Here is a 23216-nt window from a genome sequence, read left to right as displayed (position 1 = left end):
TTCAGTTCTTTAGTTCATGGGTGAGGTAGCAAGAAATGGGGCCATCCAAGGTGTCTTCCAAACAATATGTTTCTTCTTTACACGGTGTGGAAGGTGCAGTGGTGGTGTACTGGGGGAGGAGCACTGCGGTGGGGAGACCCTTCCTGCTGCACCTCTCACGTGCAGACTTGGGAGCACAAGGAAGTCCCACAACCACCAAAGGCTAGTAGCTGTACCAGGAATAGCAGGCTGTGCAGCTGCTGGGATCAAGTATGCACCAGATTTCTGGGCTAGCATTTCCCTCCTAGATCTGTCTTTATTAAGCCCTAAGCCTTTTACGTTAGGAGCAGAAACTGGATAGAGAAGTCAATTAACTTTCTCTTCATCCAACCCATTCTTAGCAGAATAATTTTCATCTTAAGCAGGAAGCTCTTTGAACCAGGCAAAATGTCTTCTGACATAAGATGGTTATAATCCTGCCACTTGTACAACACTTTCTCCATAGCTTTCAATACAATTCTCACTAGCAAGTCTGTTACCCTATTTTACTCCAAACCCACTGAAGTTGGTAGCCACCTTTGCAGGGGCCTTTGAATTTTGTCCTTGTCCTGCTGTATAGATGTTAACACTGTTGTACTAATAAGTTTATTAAGTTGTTGGAATAGGCATGTGGTATCCTCTGAAGTTTCCCCATAGAGCTTAGTGGGACCATTAGATCTCAGGACTGTAGAAAGCTACTTCCCAGTAGATGTCACCTGGGTAAATGTAACTGAGGAGTTGAAAAAGAAGCAGTTTATTATCAAATCATAACACTTTCTTTTGTAAAATATAGAACAATTTTTTTACAATTTAGAAATTTTTTTTTAGACTTTTCCTATTATGGGCTAATATATTATTATTTTCTCTGTGTTTTGTGATGCAAGTCTAGTGGTTCTGGGTTATTGGTGATATGAGCTGAACCAACTGCTGAGTATGAGAATAGTTCACTTGATTTCATGGGCACTGAACAGTTTATATTAGCTGGGGTTTTCAACCATTATTTGTAAATTTTACATCTGGAAGTCAAGAAAGGTTTGCAGGTATAACGTCTGTAATATACTGATCATACAGACAATGTGCAGGGTGTGTTCCTTCAAGTAGTGTGTAAGAAAGCACTCTGTGATTTGATTGCCTGTAACATATCTGCCAAATACCAGCTGGAGAAGCAAGAATTGACATGTTCACACCTCATCTTAGCTGCGTTCAGGGATAAGCAAAAGCCTTCAATTCATCCTCCACTGAAAACACACAACAGGAAAAAATTCAGCCTGTGGAGGCATGTCCATTTCTAGTGAAATCTTCAGAAAATATTTATTCTGAGCTTTTATTTTCCTTTAACACTCATATATTCAAGGTGTGAAACTGCACTAAGCAAGGCTGATGTGTGCCTTCACCCGCATTAATCACAGAGGCACATAATTACTTGAATTACAGAATAAAGTGACTCATCTACAGATGAGAATAGATAAAAGAAAGAGGGGGAAAAAATACCTGGTTCCCATACCCCCTTCCTCTGTGCGTTATAAGAAGACACTTAAGGGAGTAATACCAAGACAGAGCTGGAAAGGAAGGTGTGTGTCAGGGTCCAGGTCTGCTACAGTGGTCAGTGAAGGTCATGTAATCCCTTCCAGAAGGGGAGCTATGGATTAAAACCAGTTTGGTGTCTGAGGGTCAGGACTGATCGGTCTCTTTACTCCTCTTGGGAAATGTACTTCTGCTATTTTACCTCATGTCAGTGTGATCTGTCTCTTTAGACTTTCCACGCTGATCTAGTCAGAGGAGCAATCCAATTCCCATATGGATAATATTTTACTAGATGAAGGAGGATAATTCTAAAATTGCTCCTATGCTCAGTTAGGAATTTACTGATGGATCATTATGGACGAGTTGATGTCCTCCACATATCTATGATCAAGCACAATAAATAGTGGATATATAGAGAAAGCACTCTCAGTAATTGTACTCCCATGGTAAAGTGGTTTCAATAAGGTGAATCTCTTCACATAAACAATACTAGGGAGTGGCACTTCAAAGATTAGAAAATATCACTAAACGGAAAAAAAAATGACAGAGGAAACATGACAAATGTGAGTGTATTTGCATTTTTTCTGGAGCAAACGTAAGGCAGGCAATTTTGAATCACAGGTAATTTTGAGTTCCAGCCTTGCAAAGGAAGGTGGTGCTGCGAGCAGCTGTCACAAAAGAAAAAGAATATTAATTGTGTCCCCACGAGATGGCACCCTGAACCAGCAGTGCATACAAGGATGGATTAAAAAATTTTTCTTCCTAGAAGTGTATCACAGATGCTTTAGAGAGAAGTAATTAATCCAAAGGATTGAATCTCCACTTTTGTTTCACAGAAGTCTATCTTAGTCTTTGTACAGCAGGGAAAAAAGAAAGTTTCAGAATAATGTGTAAAGGGTTTTTGTCTCTTTTACACATATGGATTTCCCCCATAATGCAAGGCTATTTTCACAGGCTCTTCAAAGTAGCCAGTCAAATCTATCTCTTTATTAAGATGCTTTTTTTTTTTTTGTGTTACACCAAACAGTATTTCCTGTGCTAAGTGTTGAGAGCAATGCCTTTATGGAATAGTCAGATCTTCAACAACTTGATCAGAATAATAGAATTGTTTAGGTTGGAAAAAACCTTTAAGATCATCAAATCCAACCATTAACCTAACTACCCAGTCTACTGCTAAACCATGTTGCTAAGCACCATATCTACACAACATTTCAACTCTTCCAGGGATGATAACTCACCTCCTTCCCTGAGCAGCCTTTTTCAGTGCTTGATAACCCTTTCAGTGAAGAAATTCTCCCTAATATCCAACCTAAGCCTCCCCTGATGCAACCTGAGGCCATTTCCTCTTGTCCTGTCACTTGTTACTTGGAAGAAGAGACCAGCACCCACCCCTCTACAAACTCCTTTCAGGTAGCTGCAGAGAGCAATAAGGTCTCCTCTCAGTCTCCTCTTCTCCAGACTAAACAACCCCAGTCCCCTCAGCCGCTCCTCACAAGACTTGTGCTCTAGGCCCTTCATCAGCTTAGTTGCCCTTCTCCAGACCCACCCCAGCACCTCAATGTCTTTCTCATAGTGAGGGACCCAAAGCTGCAGAGCTTACTCGAGGTGTGGCCTCACCAGTGCTGAGTACAGGAAGACAATCACTTCCCTAGTCATGCTGGCCACGCTATTTCTGATACAAGCCAGGATGCTGTTGGCCTCCTTGGCCACCTGGGCACATTACTGGCTCCTGTTTAACTGGTTTAGCTGGCTTAACTGGTCAATCAGTACCTCCAGGTCCTTTTTTGCTGGGTAGATTTCCAGCCACTCTGTCCCAAGCCTGTAGCGTTGCATAGGGCCCAAGTGCAGGACCCAGCACTTGGCCTTGTTGAAGCTCATACAGTTGGCCTCAGCCCATCAATCCAGCCGGTCTAGGTCCCTCTGTAGAGAAATTGCAGCATATGGGATTATTAATTTCCCACTCATCAGATTAAAGACTTTGTTCTCACTGAAAGCTGTTAGCTGTTTGGCAGCATATTTAATTTTTTTCCCAATTAAATGTAGATCCCAGTAAAGAGCAGCCTCATTAAAAAAAAAACAAAAAAACCCAAACAAACGGAAGTGAGCACATACAAGTGTGAGAATTTAATTTCCTGTCTGTTATTAGAAGTAACCATTGTGAGCAATACTTCTACATCAGCAGACAGGTCTGAAGAAATCTGTGTTGCTGGCAAGTGTGTTGAATCAGTGCGTTCTTGTGTGACACCATCCTTGATGCATTCCAGTGCAAACACCTTGCGAAGAAAGACGAGACAGCTTTTTACTGTTCAGTTTATTTCAGTCTCGATGGAACCATAGAATAAGATTTTATTGTTGTGTTACATTAATTTCGAATAAATGTGTGGTTTATAACTGTCACTCTTTGCTAGCACTTCTTACAAAAATGGAAAATATTTTGGCTATGGCTTGTTCCTGCTAAATAGTAAACTAGACCCATGTTGCTTGAGAAATACAAAAAATTATGCTGTGTATATCTGTTTACAGACACTGGAATCTTGCCCTTTGAATTTTTCTAATTGTGTAAAAAATTTAGATCACTAAATCAAAATCAAAGTGTACAATTTACCTCCTATCTTTGGCTTCCTTGTGGGATCCAAAGCTTACTGTGAAAGCTGTAACTCAGTGAGAAGAGATTTCCTGACTGGTAGCGTAGAGAGTACATCAGATGGTTCTATTCATTGCTCAGTCCCACTTGCAGGTGATTCCCCATGTGGTCTCAAAAGCATGACAGCATTAATTGCAATCAGACATCCACTGAGCATTACTGAGTTTGGGGAATTAAAAAAACCAAACCCTACAGTGGGTGCTTTGAGTCTCTGAAATAGAATCATAGGATTGTTGAAATAGTTCTGCGTGCTGTGCTGAGGAGCACAAATGAGCTTGTTCAAAGAGTGGAGAGAAGGCTGTTGCTCTTACCCTTCCAGCAGCAAGTAGGAACAGCACTCCTGGGAGGTGTTCAGAGGGTGTGGCAGGGAGAGCTGAGGGAGCAAAGGTTGAAGGCAGACTGAGTAACAGGAGAGTCACCTGGCTGGTTGCATCCCTTTTGCAAAAAGGTGTGTACGGCTTGCTGATTCATAGGTGAGGGGACACAAATACCTAGCAATGTTTTAATCTGTGTTTTCTCTTGGGCTGCTGAAGACCTGTGAGGATGAGAACTCAGTTATTACTTTGTTAGTAGACTGTAAATTTGTCTGTGTTACAAGGCTTCAGACTTTTAATATTAAAAGTGTTCCACGTCATGCACCCATTGTTTGTGCCTTGTTTTCTGAGATGGGAGGAGTCCAGCTCACAGGGGGCTTAAAAATAGTTTTGATTTTTTTATAAGGAAAAGTCCTATTATTAGTTCTATTTTTTTGGTTTTAATTTGGTGATAGACATACAGATCATAATAGTTCTGAAATTGCTGAAAAATGCTTTGAAAGTAAACTAAACGAGACTAATTTAGTGAAAGGTAAATGCAAGAGATGGAGAAGCTGATGCAAGTAGTTGTCATCCAGTCAAACTGAGAAAGAATGTTCTGGGACTGAGGGAGAAATGCTTCACATTTTGTTTCTTGCAAACCTAAAGTAGCTGAGGTTAAGCATCTTCTCCTTTTCGTTTTAACATCTTCTATTTTTCCACATCTTCCTGGTTTGGCTATGAGTAAGACTGAGTCATCTGCCAAGAATTCAAATAACTACGAATAAGAAGCTATCGGGAAGTCACGGTTATTTTAACATTGCCTCCAGCAGCAAATAAGCCCAACATACCCATTCTCAGGGGAAGCAGGACTACCCTCTGAGCCACTCATTTACCAGTCCCAGTGTGGATTTCTTCATCTGAGGCATCACAATTGCAGCAGTGATTATTAGTTTCATGGTACCATGACCAGAAATAATTTCTCAGCACTAAGTAGGTCAGGCTGAGGGATTCTGTGTAGCTATGCAGTGCCAGGCCTCAGCTATCACAGAGCAGTTGTCTAGCAGGGGGGTGAGTGATGTTTAGACATGACCAGCTTGGTAGCATAGAGTCCTTTCCCTTTTCCACTGTCCAGCCTTTAAAAGAAACTGATGTACCTACTGATATCTGTACATCCCACCTATCAGTAGCAAGTAAAGGATCTGGTGAGTTGTGCTGTCTCTGTTAAGGCAGTCTGCCTGTTGTACTCCTCCTTGCAGGTTATCCAGAAGGTCCTGAGTCACTTCACAGTGAGCATACTTGGTAGATGTGGGTCTGAAGGAAAGGTTGCTCCTGTAGAGATGGCAATATTAGGCTTCAGATTACCTGCAGACATCTGAGAAGAGTCTGGCAGCCAACATTATTGTGGATTTTAATCAAAATTTCTCTTACAGAAGGCATAATTAGATACATAAAATGATGGCCCAGATGACATAGTTGAGCCAGCTGGCTTGATCTTGCTTAAACATATCCACACCCTGTCTTTGTTATGAATTCACTTATGGCAAAGCACACATTTTAAATTTGCTGTCTGGTAGTGATGGAAAGTGAACCCCATCTGCATCACAGCAGAAAGTAAAGTACAATTTCCTGTGAGTAATAAGAGCTTAGGAACCTTTTGGAAGGAAACATGGGTAGGACCTATTTAGGACATCGTGGTGTGGCATGATTTATGCTCAAAGCAACACAGGAATGTGTTGTACCAGAAGGAGATAACAGCTCCCCAGTTCTCACTCTCACCAAGGAGGGACCATGTCAGTGAAAACACATGCTTTGGTTTCTGAGCCCTTTCATCTGAGCAGCTGGGCACACCAGCATTGCAAACCTGAAAGCAAGCTGGATTATATTGCATTTACCTTTTGTAGCCTAAAACTATGCAGAGCCACGTGATGTTATTGAGGTGTGAATCTGAGCTGTGCTTCTGGTGTGGCACACTGTGTCCTCATGGGGACTGAAGTGTAGCCATGGCCTCCCAAGGAGTACTTACTGGTGTTCCCAGCTTGGATGCCTGACCAGGGCGTGGCATGGAGCAGGGATAGGTCACCTCTTCCTTGCTTAGGACTGCATGTACATCTTCCAAATAAAAATAGACCTCTCACTTTCTTCTCTCACTCTGTCATGTTCATCAGTAGTCATATGGACCATATAACATGAATGAAGCAGTCACTGTCCTGGAGGTGAAGGTATGGGACCTTCTGTTCCTCTCCCACCTCTGGGGACAGCTAGCAGCAGGGAAGGGTGCTTCCCAGCAGAGGATCTGGCTGACTATGGGAGGAAGCTCTTGATCTACAGCAACAAGAAGGACAGGTATTTTGACTTGGTCGCTAACTCCAGTCTGGCCTTGGGCTCTTAAAGCAACCCAATACACATGTATGCCCCTTACAAAGACTCATGCATATACAGATGCAAAGTGCCCAGTAATGCACTCCTGCACTCCTAGACATTTTGGTTTTCTTTCTGGGTGTCTTTTTCACAATGACAGTTTTTCTGCAAACAGCAGTAATTCCAATGTAACTTGGAGTACTGGTTTTGCTCAGAAGGCCTTTTGATTGCTCATCTGCTCCTGTATTCTCTCTGTCACAGCCCTCGTTCATGCTTGCCTCGTGCCTTTCTCACTGTGCTTGCTGAAGGCAATGCACAAAGGCAGCTCTTTCCTGCCAGAGCTTGTTGTTGTTTTCAGTAGCTGGGCAGGCAAAGACAACTCTGGTGTGAATCACTTCGCTCCTCCAGTGTAGGAGTTGCCACAAAGAATGATTAAGGGGAGGGGAAAAAAAGAGAGCGAGAGTGAGAGGGAGTGTGTGTGTGTGCACAAATTAAGGTTGGGAAAGTGGGAGTGGTGTCAATGAGCAGCCAAGCTAACACAGTCTTCTGCTCAACAAGGTTTCACCACGGGTAGCTAGTTCTTCATACTGTACCCATTTCATTGATTCATTTTCCAGGATTATAGCCTTACAAAGTAAGTACAGCTTTTTTTTCTTCCTCTGATACTTTAATTAATGCCTAAGCAATAGTTAACAGATTTCCATTATGAAACATAATCATGTAGAAGGAGTGAGATAAGGAAATTTGTACAAAAAGGTATTGTGGAGTTAAAGGAGCCAAAAAGCTTTCCCAAACGGCAACATTTTTATTTCATGCCAAAATTTCTGTGTTTGCTATGCTATATTTTTTTCCCTTGAAAAGATGCATTGGAAGTGATGAATGGGATCTAGCAGATGAGACAGCAAGGTCAATAGGAGTTAATAAAATATGGTGGTTTATTGCAAATAGCTTTCTCCATATCAGAAAAAGCAGGTTGTGTATGATGCTGTGAAAATGCTCCATGTGTCAAAGTAGGATTTAGACTGTCTGGTAAGTCTCTGTTACAGAGGAATATCCCTCTCATTTTCTGCAAAGGTGTGCATGCTCTGCTCTGTGTGCTCTGAGTTCTTAATCAGGTGATAAATCTGCACTTGTTTAAAGTGAAGGGAAGGAACTTAGGTCCAGTAATTACCAGTTTGCTGTCAGTGTGACCATGTAGTCTGAAGAACTCACTGGCTATTGAGGTACAACAAAGCATATTGTAGTGGCTCATGTCTCTCCTTCCTGGAATGACTTTCCCTGCTAGATTGCTGACAGTGCTTTTTCCCCAACCACATGAGATGCTTTGGTCTCATCAGTCTGATGTCTTGTGTTCCCCAAAGAACTGTATATTCAGAGGAAATTGTTGTCCTGTTGTTGCCAGGTAGACTGCCAGGTGGAGAGCTGTCATTTGTGTAGAAGGAAGAAAAAAAGGCTCACAGACATCTTTTACTTCCTTTATATTTGTTGTTTGCAGAGTAGGAGCTGAAGTGGGGTCACATTAAATGATTAAGTTAGTTTCAAATATTAATGCCTCACCTGTGAAACATGCAGGTGGGTTGTTTCACATAATTTATCCTCTCAGTGGAGGTTTGAACTGAAGAGACTACAGTGCTGGCAAACAGTACACCCTCCCAGCACTGGGTGGCCAACACTGTCCGTGCTTTATCTGCCACAGGTGTCTTCTCCTGGAAGAGGTGTCTTCTTCTGCTTAACCGAGACAAGAATAAAGTAAATACTCGTGCTGCTTTATCAGATTATCCCCACTGTGTCTCTAACTTGACTTGTCAGACACTTCCTCACAAACATTACTATTCTCCTGATTATATTTTTATAAGATAAGCTATATTTAGCTTTTATTTTAGTAAGCAGATAGTAAACAAAGCCTTTCTGTTTTTTGTTTCTTTGTTTGTTTTGTTGTTGTTATTACATTCAAAAGTGACTAATCAAAAATTATGTCTTATACCAACGAACAAGCTTAAATCGGGTTTTTCTAAACTGGTTCAGTAGCCTTTCAGGTCCCTTCTGTATCTGAAAGTGTTTCTATAACATTGTGACAGAGTTACAGTTTTAAGCAAAGCTGGGTGGATCATAAGCTGCGTATAGTTAGAAGATGCCCCAGTGCCATGGGCCTCTCTGGAAATGCTGACACACTGCTTTCCCAGGAAAGGAGAGACTCAGCAAGAATCCATGCAGCAGACCTTTTTAAAATTTAATTTTCAGATTTTTGACTCCTCCCTGTTTGAAGGTTCACTGTGATTATTGACTCAGGAGCTGATTTCTAAGACTGCTGAAGGGAAGCTAATGAGCTGAAGCTCTTGATGGGAGCTTCAACTCTTTCCACTTGACTGGAACTAGCTTTAGTGGACTCACAAGGCTTAGGGCACTCAAAGTGTTAACAAGATTTAAGATTTTGTAATATTTAATACAGTAACTTATTTTCAGGAATATGAATGTCATGAGCTCCTAAATAACAGGCATCATTAATAAATGGAGCATTAAAATCTGACTGAGCAGGTGCAGTTGTAAAAGATGGCAGGACAGAGATTATTCTTCACTGTCCAGCCCAGCATTCAAGGTTAAGGGTGAAGCAGCTTTTTTCCCCACAAAATACCCTGGATGGGCATTACTTCAACAGCACTGAAATAAAGACATTATAAGAATGGAGAGCTTTAACACTACCAGAAATAGTTTCACTCAGCACAAAAGAAGCTTTTGTAGAAACTTTGTAGAAAATGATCCAACATGAACAGTAGCAGAGTTAGCAATGAGATAAGAAGAGTTTTTTTTAAGCTATGGTACGGCTTTTCACTGGCATAAGGAAGAAGAGTTTCATTCAATTTTGCTAAATTTCCTGTTTTATTTTCTTACTCTGAATCTCTTGCAACCCAAGGAAGTGAAACAAAGGTAGCATATAAATGTCTTAAGATCACCCTAGGTTTGCCAATATAACTGAAAATACTAATGTTAGAATGGCAGCATTAGCACTTGTAATATGAAGCCAGAAAGGAACAAGAAGTACCTTTAAGTGGTTATGATTGCATATTGATTTTTAGCAAGTAAGGAAGATCCAAAGGCCAAAATAGAATAATATTAGCCCAGCCAACACTAAGGAATGATATACTACCCCACTAGCAAATAAGAGTTTTTTTCAGGTGAACTGCACACCTCGTTCTGCGTTGTGAGGCTCTTCATATTATTGTCTTGACGGTAGTAGGTGTCGAATGACACATTTTTGGTTCCCTGGGTAATTTTCCACCAGCTCCCCAAAGTCGGTACTTGCCTCAAATCTTTCAGTTTTAGCTGAAGGGGAGGGGGGCAGAGAGAGACAGAAGGAGACACACTGTATTTAGGTCTTGTTTGTTCATGCATAAATGGGAAGATAAGATAGGGAACCTATGCAAGGAAGTTTAAGACGTGCACAGGCACAAAGATGCATGTCTGGGATAAGCAACTGCAGAGACATTCTAGAGGATGCTTTTACATTTGCTCCTTTGCCCCTGTTGTTCCAAGTTACTCTCTCATCAGCAGCCTCAGTCCTTCAAATCTGTTTCAACTGTCTTTTGCCACTGTTCTGCACAAAGTTCTCTTCCTTTAAGGTGTGTACTGAGCCCATGGTTTCTGGCAAGCTTGACTTTTCTGGTAATTAGTTGCTTTCATGTGTGAAATATTGTTTAATATTGTGACTACATAAATGGTTGCAGTGCTGGGCTGGCTCTTCGTTCTTCCTTTACACCCATAAGATGCCTGAGATGCATTTCCTGAACCTCATTCTGACATCAGCTCCATGCCTGCTGACACTGTAAAATGGGATCTTACATGGATAATCTCTCTTTACCAAGCAGCTGCTGGGCACTGCCAGGCTACTGGAAGGTGGACGAGTCCTGCCAGACCCATTCTGAATTCAGGGTTCTGGGAAAGTGTCTAGATGTTGCAAAGCATACTCCTCTAGAGTTTTTGTAGGATAACTTTCCTCACTGATATATATTTAATGTTTCCCCACTTCAAGACAAATTCTTCCCCTCCCCCCCAGTGGAAGGGGATTTGTTAGCAAACAGTTTGTTGCTAATATCAACAGTCAGAACTTTTTGTGAGAGTGCAGTGCTGGTTAGGTGTGCTTTTCAAACATAGATTTAAAAAGGCTTGGTTTTATGCCAATATTTTTATTTTTTTTTTACTTCATTACATTGCACAATGCATTTCAGTAACCTTTTATACAGTGTCTTTTAGCCCCAAACAAATCAGTTGCCAAATAAACCATTTGCCTTACCTAACAGATCAAAGAACATGTATAAATTAATTAAAATAAAAATGAAGACATTTATTTTGTATAAGGCCTTCTCTATTCAAAAAGATATTATGAGCAAATCAAAGTGTTTTCTCTACTGCATCTCAGGCAACTTATGCACCCATTCTGTTACTCCTATAAAAATGCATAAATACCACAGAGTATTTGGAAGCTATTAGTGACTGACAAGTATCGCAGCTGCTCCACAGCATCTCTGTACAATGGTGCCAGATATTCAGCTCAGTTTGGGCAGTTATGACATGTGCACTCAAGTAGGAAATTTTTCTAATTCAAAATGCCTTTCAAATCAGAATCAGAGGAAACAGTCAAGAAAGTTACCTTGCTGGATCTTTCCTTGCCCATATGTTCCCCTTTCCCCTTTCTGTCTTCTGCCTTTCTGTCCTTACCCAGTGAGATCTTTCCTGGCTAGGATGGAAATTATATGAACTATGCAGGTAAACGTTTGAGACTGCAGTATTAAGTAGTCAGTTATTGGAGAGAAATCCCTGTCCTTAAGGTGTTTCTCAAAAGATTAGCAAATCTCCTACCAATGTAAGAAATAACTGACTTTCCTACTTTCTTTTCCATTTTAGGACAAAATAAGATCCCTAGATTTTCAGTGTCAGAGTCTGAAATGCACATTTAGATAGATATGGGTCTGACCAGAACACACCTTTTAAAATCATCCCTCCACACCATACTTATTCCACCATTTTGTCATTTTTCCTGGAGAAAGCAAATTCTGGAGATACCTTTTATGTTCTGTGTGAAATTTTGTGCTTTGGGAAAGCCAAAAAGAGTATTCCTGTCCTCCAGGCTGCTTTCATATGCCTGAAATTGCACTTTGGTGTAAGCACATTTGTGTACATTTAGAAGTCTTTCCCAATATTTCTCTTTACCATTTCCTTTCTGTCTCAGTCTATAGCTTTGATGGAGCTGTCTAACAGCAGTTTTAACAGATTGTCATTTTTAGGGATATATGACATTGGGGGCAGAGTAGTGTCAAATTACTGTCAAGGGGGTTATCTTCTGTGTGCTTCATGGCTTAAAGTCAGACTTGTGCTATTGATTGAAATTCTGTGGTTCACCCTTGTTAGCTTAAATCTACACTAATGTGGTTACACCAAAGTGCAATTTCAGGCATATGAAAGCAGCCTGGAGGACAGGAATACTCTTTGGCTTTCCCAGAGCATGGACTGCAGCAACTGTACCTTGGGCACCACCCTTCCTGTTCCTGACTGCACAGAACATCTAACTGTCCTGTGACAATTGCAGTTATTAGGAATGGCTAGGAAAGGTTTGCAGTTAAACCAGTGTAAGTGACGAGCAGGCACACAGCAATATTTAGAATCACAGAATCGTGGAATGTATTGGGCTGGAAGTGACCTCCAAAGGTCATCTAGTCCAACCCCCCCTGCCATAACCAGGGACATCTCCAACTAGGTCAGGTTGCTCAGAGCCTCATCAAGCCTGACCTTGAATGTTGCCAGGGATGGGGCCTCCACTACCTCTCTGGGAAACCTATTCCTGTGATCTATCACTATATTAATATCATTATATCAAAGAAATTTTTCCTAATGTCTAATCTAAATCTACCCTTTTCTAGCTTAAAGCCATTACCCCTCATCCTGTCACTCCAAACCTTTGTGAATAGTCCCTGCCCTGCTTTCTTGTAGCCCCCTTTCAGGTACTGGAATGTGGCTATAAGGTCCCCCTGGAGCCTCCTCTTCTCCAGGCTGAACAACCCCAACTCCCTCAGCCTGCCCTCACAGCAGAGCTGCTCCAGCCCTCTGATCGTTTTTGTGGCTCTCTGCTGAACATGTTCCCACAGCTCCACGTCCTCCTTGTGCTGGGGGCTGCAGGGCTGGACACAGGACTCCAGGGGAGGTCTCACCAGGGCAGAGCAGAGCAGCAGGATCCCCTCTCTCCATCTGCTGGCCACACTTCTTTGGATGTAGCCCAGGATGTGATTGGCCTTCTGGGCTCCTGCTGCACATCGGTGGCTTGTGTCCAGCTTCTCATTTACTAGTACCCCCAAGTCTTTTTCCAAAGGAGTGCTCTCTAGCATGTCCTCTCCCAGTCTGTATTGGTAATGTTGGTTGCCCCAGCCCAGGTGCAGGACCTATTTATTTAGGAGGCCTCCTTTAAGCGTCTAGGACAATGTCAACCTGGAGGACCAGACAGCTTTCTGGAGACTTCTTAGCAAGGGTAGGGAGAATGGAGAATCATCAGGAAGGACATGTACCTTAAGCTAAAGCCTTAATGAACAATTAACCATGAAGCAAGAAACACAAAAGATTATGAAACTATTAAAGGCCTATCTGAGAGCCAGGAGAGCCCAAAGCACAGGCAAACTACTTTAGAAATTGGCACATTTTAAGACTAACAATTAAATATAGATTAAATTCATATGTGATCCAATTCAACTGAATATGCATGGGTAACCCTGGTCAACCCAGACTTCCCCAAGTGCTTCTGGTAATACTGGCTCCATGTAAGGTATTTGCCAGCTGTCACTTGAAGATGATGGCTGTTACTGAACTCCTTAAATTTCCTTGGCTGGACATGGGTGAGACCTTCCCTGCTCCTCAGGAGCTGCCAGTGTGCTCTGAAACTAAGCGAACTCAGTCAAGGCTCTCCTCTCCTCGCCTGGCCTCTTCTTTTTCCCTGAAGGTTTAAGCTGCCCAGTCCCCAGACTACTGTCCAACCTCCTGCAGTGCTGCGACCCAGCCCCACTACACAGGAGCTAGAATTGCATACACTCTGAGTCATCTTCCTTTTTATTTCTCTGTTTCAGGATGACGATGGATGCTCTGCAACTAGCGAACACTGCCTTTGCAGTTGATATGTTCAAAAAACTATGCGAGAAGGACAAAACAGCTAACATTATTTTTGCCCCACTGTGTACCTCCACTTCTCTGGCTCTGGCCTATAAAGCTACAAAAGGTGACACTGCAGACCAAATGAAGCAGGTAAGTTGTCAGCATCCTGTTTTGTGGCTGTAAAATTATATGGCAGTCAGAAGTGGCTTTCTTATTTATTATTGTTAGTGTTCTGCTGGGTGTCTTGTTCCCTTATAAGCCAGGCTGCAAAGCATCCATCTGAAATTCCTGAAGAGTTCCACACTCCAGGGCCCCACATGGCAAAAAAAGGTTGAAAATCCATCATAAACTATAAAGGAGACAAGGCTTTAATGCAACTGTTGAGGACTCTGCCATGTCCTGTTCTGCCTTGTACACACTTGGGAAAGGTATTTCTTTATGCTGGATTTTCAACCTTTTTTGCTGGGCTGCACAGATTACAACGGATCTTGTGCCATTCACAGAGCTGCACAGCAATATGTTCTTGAAGATCTTCTAGGCATTGCAGATTTTCCCAAACAATTTTTTTTTTTAATTAACTCCAGATTATTATTTTTTTTAAAATAAATTACACCCTACAGCTTCCTCACCATTTCAAAATTCAAGCATTGTCTTTCTAATGGGAGAGTTCAAAATATTAACTGGCTCTTACTTTTATTTTCACTTGTGTCTGCAATTTGCTTTGAACTGTCCCATAATAAGTTAATGTCCACATCCACAAATGGATCTCTCTTACACAAGCATGTTTACGTTTCATATTTCTCAAGTGGTATATAAGAAGTGCTGACTACAGATATTAAGGATAACTTGTTGTTTTTAAATGTAATATCTCCTATTTTCCATGTGTATTCTAGCTTCTGCCTGCCCCTGGGTTCATGCTTGGGTTTTAAGTACTAGGTACAAAAGGAGCTAGATTGGCAGTCTTACTCCGGAATATCACTTAACAAATTTGGGCCAAAAGCTCTCCTAGGTAGAGAAGTCGCAATAGCATAGCAAACATAATTTCCAGGCATAGAATCTGTACTTAACATATTGAGAAATAAAACTGTTGAAGGAAAAGGAAATGAGAAAGTTGTTTCTGAAGAAGTGACTGTGGAGTTTGGCTATGAGAGCTGCGCGGGTGCTGGGTCCTTGGGAGCTTATTTCCTTCTGCTCCCACTGAGCAAGGAGAGGGAGGACACGGAGAGGTGGCTAAGGCAGAGAAGCAATTTGTTGTGCCTGTGAATATCGAGTGTGTTCAGGGAGAAAGAGCAGGAGTAAAGGACAAAGGAAAAAGGGCCTCATTATTGCCTGCTGTGCCTCACGTGGAGATTAAAGACAGGCGAGGAGCTTTGGGCAGGTGTCTGTAATGGAACGGCCACCGTGACAGGCCCTGTAATAAGCAGGCATTAGATGTTCTAGTCATATTTACATGGTTTACATGCTGAGTTTCAAACAAACTCAGCAGCAACCTCTCACCTCTGGTACCTAAAAGCAGTGAGTTTTAGGTCATCCTAGCACTTCCTGGGGTTGGACTTGTCGTTCCCAGGAGCAGGCAGGTGGCCATGTGTGGGTTGGCAGCCCTACGTCCAGCTCATACTTGGTCTAGCAAAACAGACATAGTTATCTGATCAATTTTTTTCTGAAACATCATATGATGTCATGTATCAGTCACAGCAATCAGAAAACTTGATGATCTGTTAAGCATTTTTAAAGGTGTAGCTCACTTCTAGAAAGACCAACTGGGGCCCTCATTTGTCTGGCTTAAAAGCTTCAGATTTTTGGACACAACTGTAAATTTGGTGAAAACATTATGACTCCATACCACAGAGTTTTAATCAACTAAGCCACACCACCAGCATGAACAGCTGATTGATTTCTTTGTTGTGGTCACAGGAAAGAAGTGTGGTTAAAGTTCTGGTGAGATCAGGTTTTTAGATTTATGTGAGGATGTGCCGCAGTTTGGGGTCAGCAGAACCAGCTCTATTTACCCTAAACCAGGACAGGATGTCAAATAAATAAGTGATTTTTGAGTAACAACAGCAAGAGTTTGTGTGGTTAGCTTAAATAGGAAAAGCCACAGCTCTGGTCATGGATTAGGATTATTTCTTGCTATGCTGTAAGGAATGTTTAAATAATAATAATAAAACAGATGCTTAGTATTTTATTATGTTCATTTAACAGGTACTCCATTTACAAGATGTCAAAGATGTTTCCTTTGGATTTCAAACAGTAACTTCAGATGTTTCCAAACTCAGCTCTTTCTTTGCACTGAAAATGATCAAACGACTCTTTGTAGACAAGTCTCTTAATCCTATCACAGTAAGTACTGCAGAAAAGCCCTTGTGCTGTGAATTGCTTGACCAGCATGTTTCAGCTTATGGTGTCAGACTGCAATGTTACTTGAAACAAATGCTCTCACTTTTGGCTGTTCCTCAAATAGACTCAGAGGGTGAACAACATAATATTCTCTGCTGCTGTAAAAGTTCTCAGGAGGATGGATGAGTGTGCTGCTTGACCCCAAGCTATGCAACTATTACAACACTTCTAATTCTTTCATTAATATGCAGCTCAGTAGGTTTTCAATGCAACTTGAGTTCTATGACACATAAAGGTCTTTGCATTGCAAGTATGAGCAAAAAGGACTCTTAAAAGAGTTGGTGGTGCAAGTGTGTGTCCTGTTCACGCACCCAAGTAATTACTGCATAAGCTGTAGTTTTCTTCCTGTGTCTGAGGAGGCAGAAGCCTGGCTATTGAAACAACACACCTGAGGAAGGTGGTGTTTGGCTTTATACCTTACAGACCTTGTAAATAACTGAGACAAATGTTGTGGGATTTTTCTTCAATGGGGCCCCAAGCAAGAATAGCACCAGCCTAAAAGTGAAGTTTCAGAAAACTCAACATGCCTAAATGATGCTGTAATCAAATTGTCTCTTATTGAACATCTGCTACAGCAAAAGCCAATACCCATCCAGAGCAATAAATCTCATCAGGTGAGGACAGACAGGACGTGAGCAGTCTGTGACCTTTATCTCAGTTCTCTCTCCTATTGGACTGAGGGTTGTTTTATCCTTTCAAACTCTGGCAACATAATCACTTCTGCAATACCAAAGTGATTTCTACTGCTGATGTGATACTGCTGGGCTGAAGACAACCTTGGGAATGATATACTGAAGGCAGCTGTGCATCCTGGTTGTCACTTGCTGTTACTTAATAGTTGTGCATTATATTAAACTCCCCAGCTACCCTGTGGTGGAGCTCAGGATGCTGATGTTGCAGGTTCTGTAAAGAGCCATTGAGTGGATGGCATTTAATCAAGGATGGCTTTGGTACCTTGTGTCTTTCAGGACTTTATCAATTCCACAAAGAGGCCTTTTCCATCTGAACTGGAATTAGTGGAATTCAAAGAAAAAAATGAGGAAACCCGGCAGAAAATCAACAAATCTCTTTCAGAGCTAACTGATGGTGAGTACATCTTAACCTTGGGGATACTGTTTGCCTCTTTGAAGACAGAGAGCTTTGTCCTTGTGACATCTCTTTACTAATGCTTTTAGAAGTGAATACATAGTGAAAGCAACAGGACTAGTCCGACTATTTGGATTCATGAGGATTAACAATGTCAGCCTGTTTTGAAATCACCAGCTTTACTACTGCAGCATTTCTGAAGGTGGAAATATGAAGCGAGACCTGGATAGGATAGAGAATTGGGTGGAGAGAAACCTAATGAAGTTCGATGAGGGCAAGTGTAGGGTCCTGCACTTAGAGAGGAATAACTCCATGCACCGGCACAGATTGGGGGTTGACCTGCTGGAAAGCAGCTCTGTGGAGAAGGGCCTGGGGGTCCTGGTGGATAACAAGCTAACCATGAGCCAGCAGTGTGTCCTTGTGACTAAGAAGGCCAATGGTATCTTGTGGTGCAATAAGAAGAGTGTGGCCAATAGGTCAAAAAGGAGGTTATCCTCCCCCTCTACTCCACCTTAGTGATGCCACTTCTGGAGTATTGTGTCCAGTTCTGTGCTTCCAAGTTCAAGAGAGACAGGGAACTACTGGAGAGTGTCCAACAGAGGCCTACAAAGGTGATTAGGGGACTGGAGCATGTGTCTACAAAGAAAAGCTGAGAGACCTTGGTCTGTTTATCCTGGAGAAGACTGAGAGGAGATCTTATGAATGCTTATAAATATCTAAAGAGTGGGTGTGAAGAGGACGGGGCCAGACTCTTTTCAGTGGTGCCCAGCAACAGGACAAGGGGCAACGGACACAAACTGGAACACAGGCAGTTCCATCTGAGCATATGGAAATACTTTGAGGGTGACAGAGCACTGGAACAGGCTGCCCAGAGAGGTTGTGGAGTCTCCTTCACTGGAGACACTCAAAACTTGCCTGGATGTGGTCCTGTGCAACCTGCTCTAGGTGAACCTGCTTTAGCCAGGGGTTGGACTAGATGATATCCAGAGATCCCTTCCAATCCATACCATTTTGTGATTCTCTGAGTCTGTGAAATGTAAGACTGACCTTGCACTAGCGCTGGGGAAAGCTGCTCATCTGACTGCAGCAGGACAGTTTGGGAGAACAGCAGCTCCTGGCTCTGGTGCTTCACAAACATCTGACATCAGTATATCAAATGCTGGTTTCCTATAAAAGTTTTATCGTAATGGGAAGTACTTGCTGGACTCTGAGTTTCAGGCTGTCAGCTCATCTCAGCTCAGCTGCTTTGGCCAGCAAGTGAGGCAGCTCTGGGGTCGGTTGCTGCGTGTTGCCCTCGTGTGGTATAAAAATGAAAACAAGGGTGCATGAGCCTGGTCCTTCCCAGGCTGGCTCAGGTGTCACATAGAAGCCCCTTGCCCTGCCTGTGCAATTCATGCATTTACAGCAGTGCTTGAACAGGTCTCAAACAGAGACAGTGAGGGAGGGACAGAACGTTTCCATAGTCATTTTGAAGTCTGTAGCAGTACGTGGGTATGAACTCTAATGAGTGCAGAATTGTTTTTGTTATTCTGGTTATTTTATTCTCCTTTCTCAGTCTAGAAACGAGTAGCTGCTAATGTGGAACTTCCCCTCAGGTCTTGCTCTCCAAATGACAAATGCTTTTTTTGCTTACACCTGTTGAATTTCACTGAGAATTCAGTACTTTCTTTAAGGTTCTGAACAAAAGTAGTAGACATTTTTGATTCCATGCTATATAATCTAAGAAAACATGTCATTTGGAAGGCTGACCTTGACCTCAAATCCCATTTCCAACATTAAGCTGCAACTTTAAGTAAGTGCTGCTTTTTGGATTTTTTTTTTTTTTTTTTTCATTAGAATGAAAATCTTTTATCTGTGAGGTACAGGACACAGACTTTTTTTTCAGTTCAGTGAAATGTTTCCATATTGAGTTGAAGCAATTGATGTGCAGTTGAAGCAATTGATGTGCTGATATTGTCTTGCATTAACAACCATCTTAAACATGTTCACAGGCAAAATGGAGAATATTTTAAATGAGGATAGTATAAGTGACCAGACTCAGATCCTCATAGTTAATGCAGCTTATTTTGTCACAAGCTGGATGAAGAAGTTCCCAGAGGCAGAGATCAAAGAATGTCCTTTTAAAGTCAACAAGGTATGTTCTGGGGAAAAAAAAAAAAAAAAAAGAAGGGAGAGAACTGTTTCCCCTCAAACTTTGAGCTAAGGAATTCCCAACAAAAGAATATAAGAATTTTTTATTATTACCATGGCATTCTTAGATTCCATCCAAACCTGTATGCTTTTGCAAGGGTCCATGAACCAGTTTGCTTGTCATGTTTTAAAACTTTGCTGGTGTTTTCCTATCCATCTTTCAAAGGCCCAGTGTGAAAGCAAACTGTCCTGATAGTATGTTTTGACAGCAGGAGCTGGGTACAAGTGATCAGAAGCACCTGTTGCATACAGGGAGATGCACATTTTCATGAGTAGCTTCTTCCAAGAAATTGCAGCCTGTACCAGAAGCTACATCCCCAAGCCAACAGAGGTGAAGCATGAAACACTTAATTTCTTGTGGTCACAGAGCTCGTGAAACATCTACACCCCTGAGGTCTCTTTGAGTATACCACTTAGATGCCTGTCCCTGTGCTTTCCTCTTCAGGGATGATGCCCCATCATCTCCCTCTTTCTGGGCCCAGACTTGGGACTGCAGACCTCTACAGATCAGCCCTACTTAGCCATGAGGTCCAAATGGGTGCAGTACCTATGGCTGTTGCCTTCAAGAATTTGGGGTCAGTGATGAATATTGTGATTAGATAGTCAGCTTTAAATGGAGATACAAAGCTGGCCAACATTTATGAGATAAAGAGATCATACTCAAAATATATACATACCCAAGTAAATATATATATATGCACATGAGAAAAGTTAGCTTCACGGTCACTTAAAATATTAATAAATTACAACTTCAGCCAACAGTTTCAGCTAAAAATTGTACAGTCATCACTAAAATTTTTAAGTGAAAAATATCAAGTTAATTTTTCCTAAAGTAACATTTTTCTACTGAATTGTAATTTTAAATGAGTTTCCAGGTGAACAGCATAGTTTGTAAATCTTCCCTATGAAATAAAGTGTATTGGTTTGGTTTATTTCATTCATGAAAAGCAAAGACACAGAGCTTTAGATAAACCTGAAAGTTCTTCTTATTCTATTTCAGCTCCTGAATCAAAATATCAACTATTTATATAAACAGCTTGACCTTCACTGTTGAGATGTGCTCAGTGCTTGACACCTACTGGCATTGTGATGCTATGTAGACAGTATAGTTTGTAGCATTCAGTGAAACAGGCACAAAGGGCCACCAATATGAGGCAAATTTCTCTTTTAAGGGACATCCCCAATATGTTGCTATTGTATTAAGTAGAATTTTGTTCCACTTTTCTGTACAAAGCTGTCTACTATAAAAAGCCAACAGTCTCTTACAGCTGGTTTCATTACCTAGGAAAGCCAACAAATTTTCAATGTACCAGTTCTGTGCAAGCTTACAAACTTTCCTCTCTCATAATTTTATTTTGTGAATTAAAAGCAATGCTAGATTGTTTCCTCTGTGTTTTGCAGACTGAAACTAAACCAGTGCAAATGATGAATCTGGAAGCTACTTTTTGCCTGGGCTATGTAAAAGAATTAAATGTTGCCATCCTTGAGCTTCCATGCCTTAACAAACATATAAGTATGCTCATTCTGCTACCCAAAGAGATTGAAGATGAGACTACTGGCTTGGAGCAGGTGAGAGAAAAAAGCCCAGAATTGGTATGATGCTTCCTTTGGAAACAGGATGCTTATATTGCCATATGCTTATGCAAGGTTTTGGTTATTTAGATGCTATATAGAAGGAAAGAAAAAGTAAATTTCCTGTGAATTTATCTTCTCATTCTACTTCTTTGTTCCTGTTCTTGTATTTGTGACAATGTTTCCACTGTGGCCAAGTATGAGGTTGTGAACATGACTTTGGTTTAAGTAGAGTGTACACAGAACATAGTGTAAAGTGCAGGAGATGCCCACGATGCACTTCAGGGATCTGAATCTATTTGGAAATCTGGATGCCCAAACTAATTTTCATCTTAAGATTTTTTGTGTTGCTAGAGTAAAGCACTTCAAGTCTTACTTACTGGGTACTCAGTAATGCTGACATTATTTACTCGGGTATCCTCGTATTTTCCAGATGACATGTACCCATAATTTATTTTACTAGGGTCTTACACTTCTCCAAGTTTTCACCTGAAAATGAGCCACTTTTTATTACAATTGCACATAAATTTGAAAATTAATAAGGCATTTTCTAAAGAATAACAATTTCTTACATAATTTCTCCATGAGAATTTTAGAACATATTTTCACTTCTCTTCAAAGTTTGGGAATTAAAAGGCAGATGATCACACAAGTCTCCTTGCTGCAACTGGCCATAAATTTAAAGGCAGGAGGAATCCACCTTTGCAGCTGTAAGGTACTTCTATATGTAACAATAAATTACAGAATACACATATCTTAAAATGCATGTGAGTCCTTTCCTGATACCAATTTGTTATGGCCCCAGATTCTGCCTCCTCACTTCCCAGTTTTTAAAAAATTGATCAACTGGCAGCATGTTTGATTGAGATTAGGCTCTGGATTTGGAGTATTTTTGTGTCCCAAATACCAGCAATTTCATTACTCTGTAGGGTCAGGAATCAAAACTTTTGCATCTGCAGCTGGGTGGGTGTAACCTGGGTAGGGACTGTCTGTCTCGGGTTCCTTCAGGCGAGGGGATTGCCTGTGAGAAGCTTGTAAGGGGCTAATGGTCAGAGCATGCACATACAGTGAAGTTGCCCCAGAGGCCTGTCCTGTACATTAAGTCATACTTGCATCAGTATAACTGAGAGTATGTTAACTCTGAGTGCTACAGTTGTAAATTCAAAAGCAAAGGTTGCCTTTTGAACTTTATTTTTGGGGGCTTGGTAGGAGTGGGAAGTTCAGGAATGATCTTTAATTTTTCCTCTTTTTCCTTGGACTGCTTCAATTAATTAACTTAAATTAATTTCCTTTGTTCCTTCATGTCTTCAGCTGGAAAAGGCACTCACCCCTGAGACGTTATTACAGTGGACCAATCCCAGCATGATGGCCAACACCAAAGTGAATGTATTTCTTCCAAAGTTTAGCATAGAAGGTGATTACGACCTGAAGCCTGTTCTGGAAAGCCTGGGAATGACAAATATCTTCAATGAGAATGCATCAGATTTCTCTGAGATGTCTGAGGCAAAAGGTGTGGTTTTGTCAAAGATCATCCATAAGGTCTGTTTGGAAGTAAATGAACATGGTGGTGAGTCCCGAGAGGTACCAGGATATCGGATTCTGCAGCACAAAGATGAATTTAAGGCTGACCATCCATTTATCTTTTTGTTTAGGCACAACAAAACTCGCAATGTGATTCTTTCGGGTCGATTCTGTTCCCCATAAGCAGGGCATATGCATTATGAAAAAGCACAATTACGTTTATGGTAGTGAATGCTCCTGTAAAGCTTGGCATCCTGTCGCCTTTGAAAGGAAATCTAGGAGGTTCGTATATCAGCTGAGCAATATAATGTACTCTACATATGCAGCAAAATTAGTTTATCTCCTATGTTTCATCTCCTTAAGCTGAAGGATTCCCACTGTGAAGAACACATCATATTTTACTGAGAAGTATCCCAGCCTCAGCAACAAGCACATTTTATTCCTCTGTGACATCTTTTTTTTTCCACAGATTAAGTGAATTG

At 41.4% G+C, this 23216-nt stretch overlaps 1 protein-coding gene across 1 annotated transcript; it reads left to right on the top strand.

Moving 5' to 3' along the window:
* The first annotated feature begins 7406 nt into the window (after positions 1–7406).
* On the top strand, positions 7407–22917 carry SERPINB5 (serpin peptidase inhibitor, clade B (ovalbumin), member 5). Its single transcript, XM_008943738.1, has 7 exons — positions 7407–7474; positions 13944–14118; positions 16171–16308; positions 17334–17451; positions 19443–19585; positions 21043–21210; positions 22525–22917. Exons 2-7 carry the CDS (start codon positions 13945–13947, stop codon positions 22915–22917), a joined length of 1134 nt encoding a protein of 377 aa, XP_008941986.1. The 5' UTR covers positions 7407–7474; position 13944.
* Positions 22918–23216: the final 299 nt, after the last annotated feature.

This window comes from Merops nubicus, unplaced genomic scaffold, assembly GCF_000691845.1.
Source record: "Merops nubicus isolate BGI_N331 unplaced genomic scaffold, ASM69184v1 scaffold2547, whole genome shotgun sequence".
Classification (NCBI taxonomy): Eukaryota; Metazoa; Chordata; class Aves; order Coraciiformes; family Meropidae; genus Merops; species Merops nubicus.
This window is presented reverse-complemented; position numbering and strand designations above follow the sequence as displayed.

Excerpts from the sequence above, each read along its gene's own strand:
- SERPINB5 (XM_008943738.1), top strand. The coding sequence starts at position 13,945 with ATGACGATGGATGCTCTGCAACTAGCGAACACTGCCTTTGCAGTTGAT. Across the intron at positions 19,586-21,042 it reads GTCCTTTTAAAGTCAACAAG|ACTGAAACTAAACCAGTGCA; the intron begins GTATGTTCTGGG and ends TGTGTTTTGCAG. Across the intron at positions 21,211-22,524 it reads AGACTACTGGCTTGGAGCAG|CTGGAAAAGGCACTCACCCC; the intron begins GTGAGAGAAAAA and ends TCATGTCTTCAG.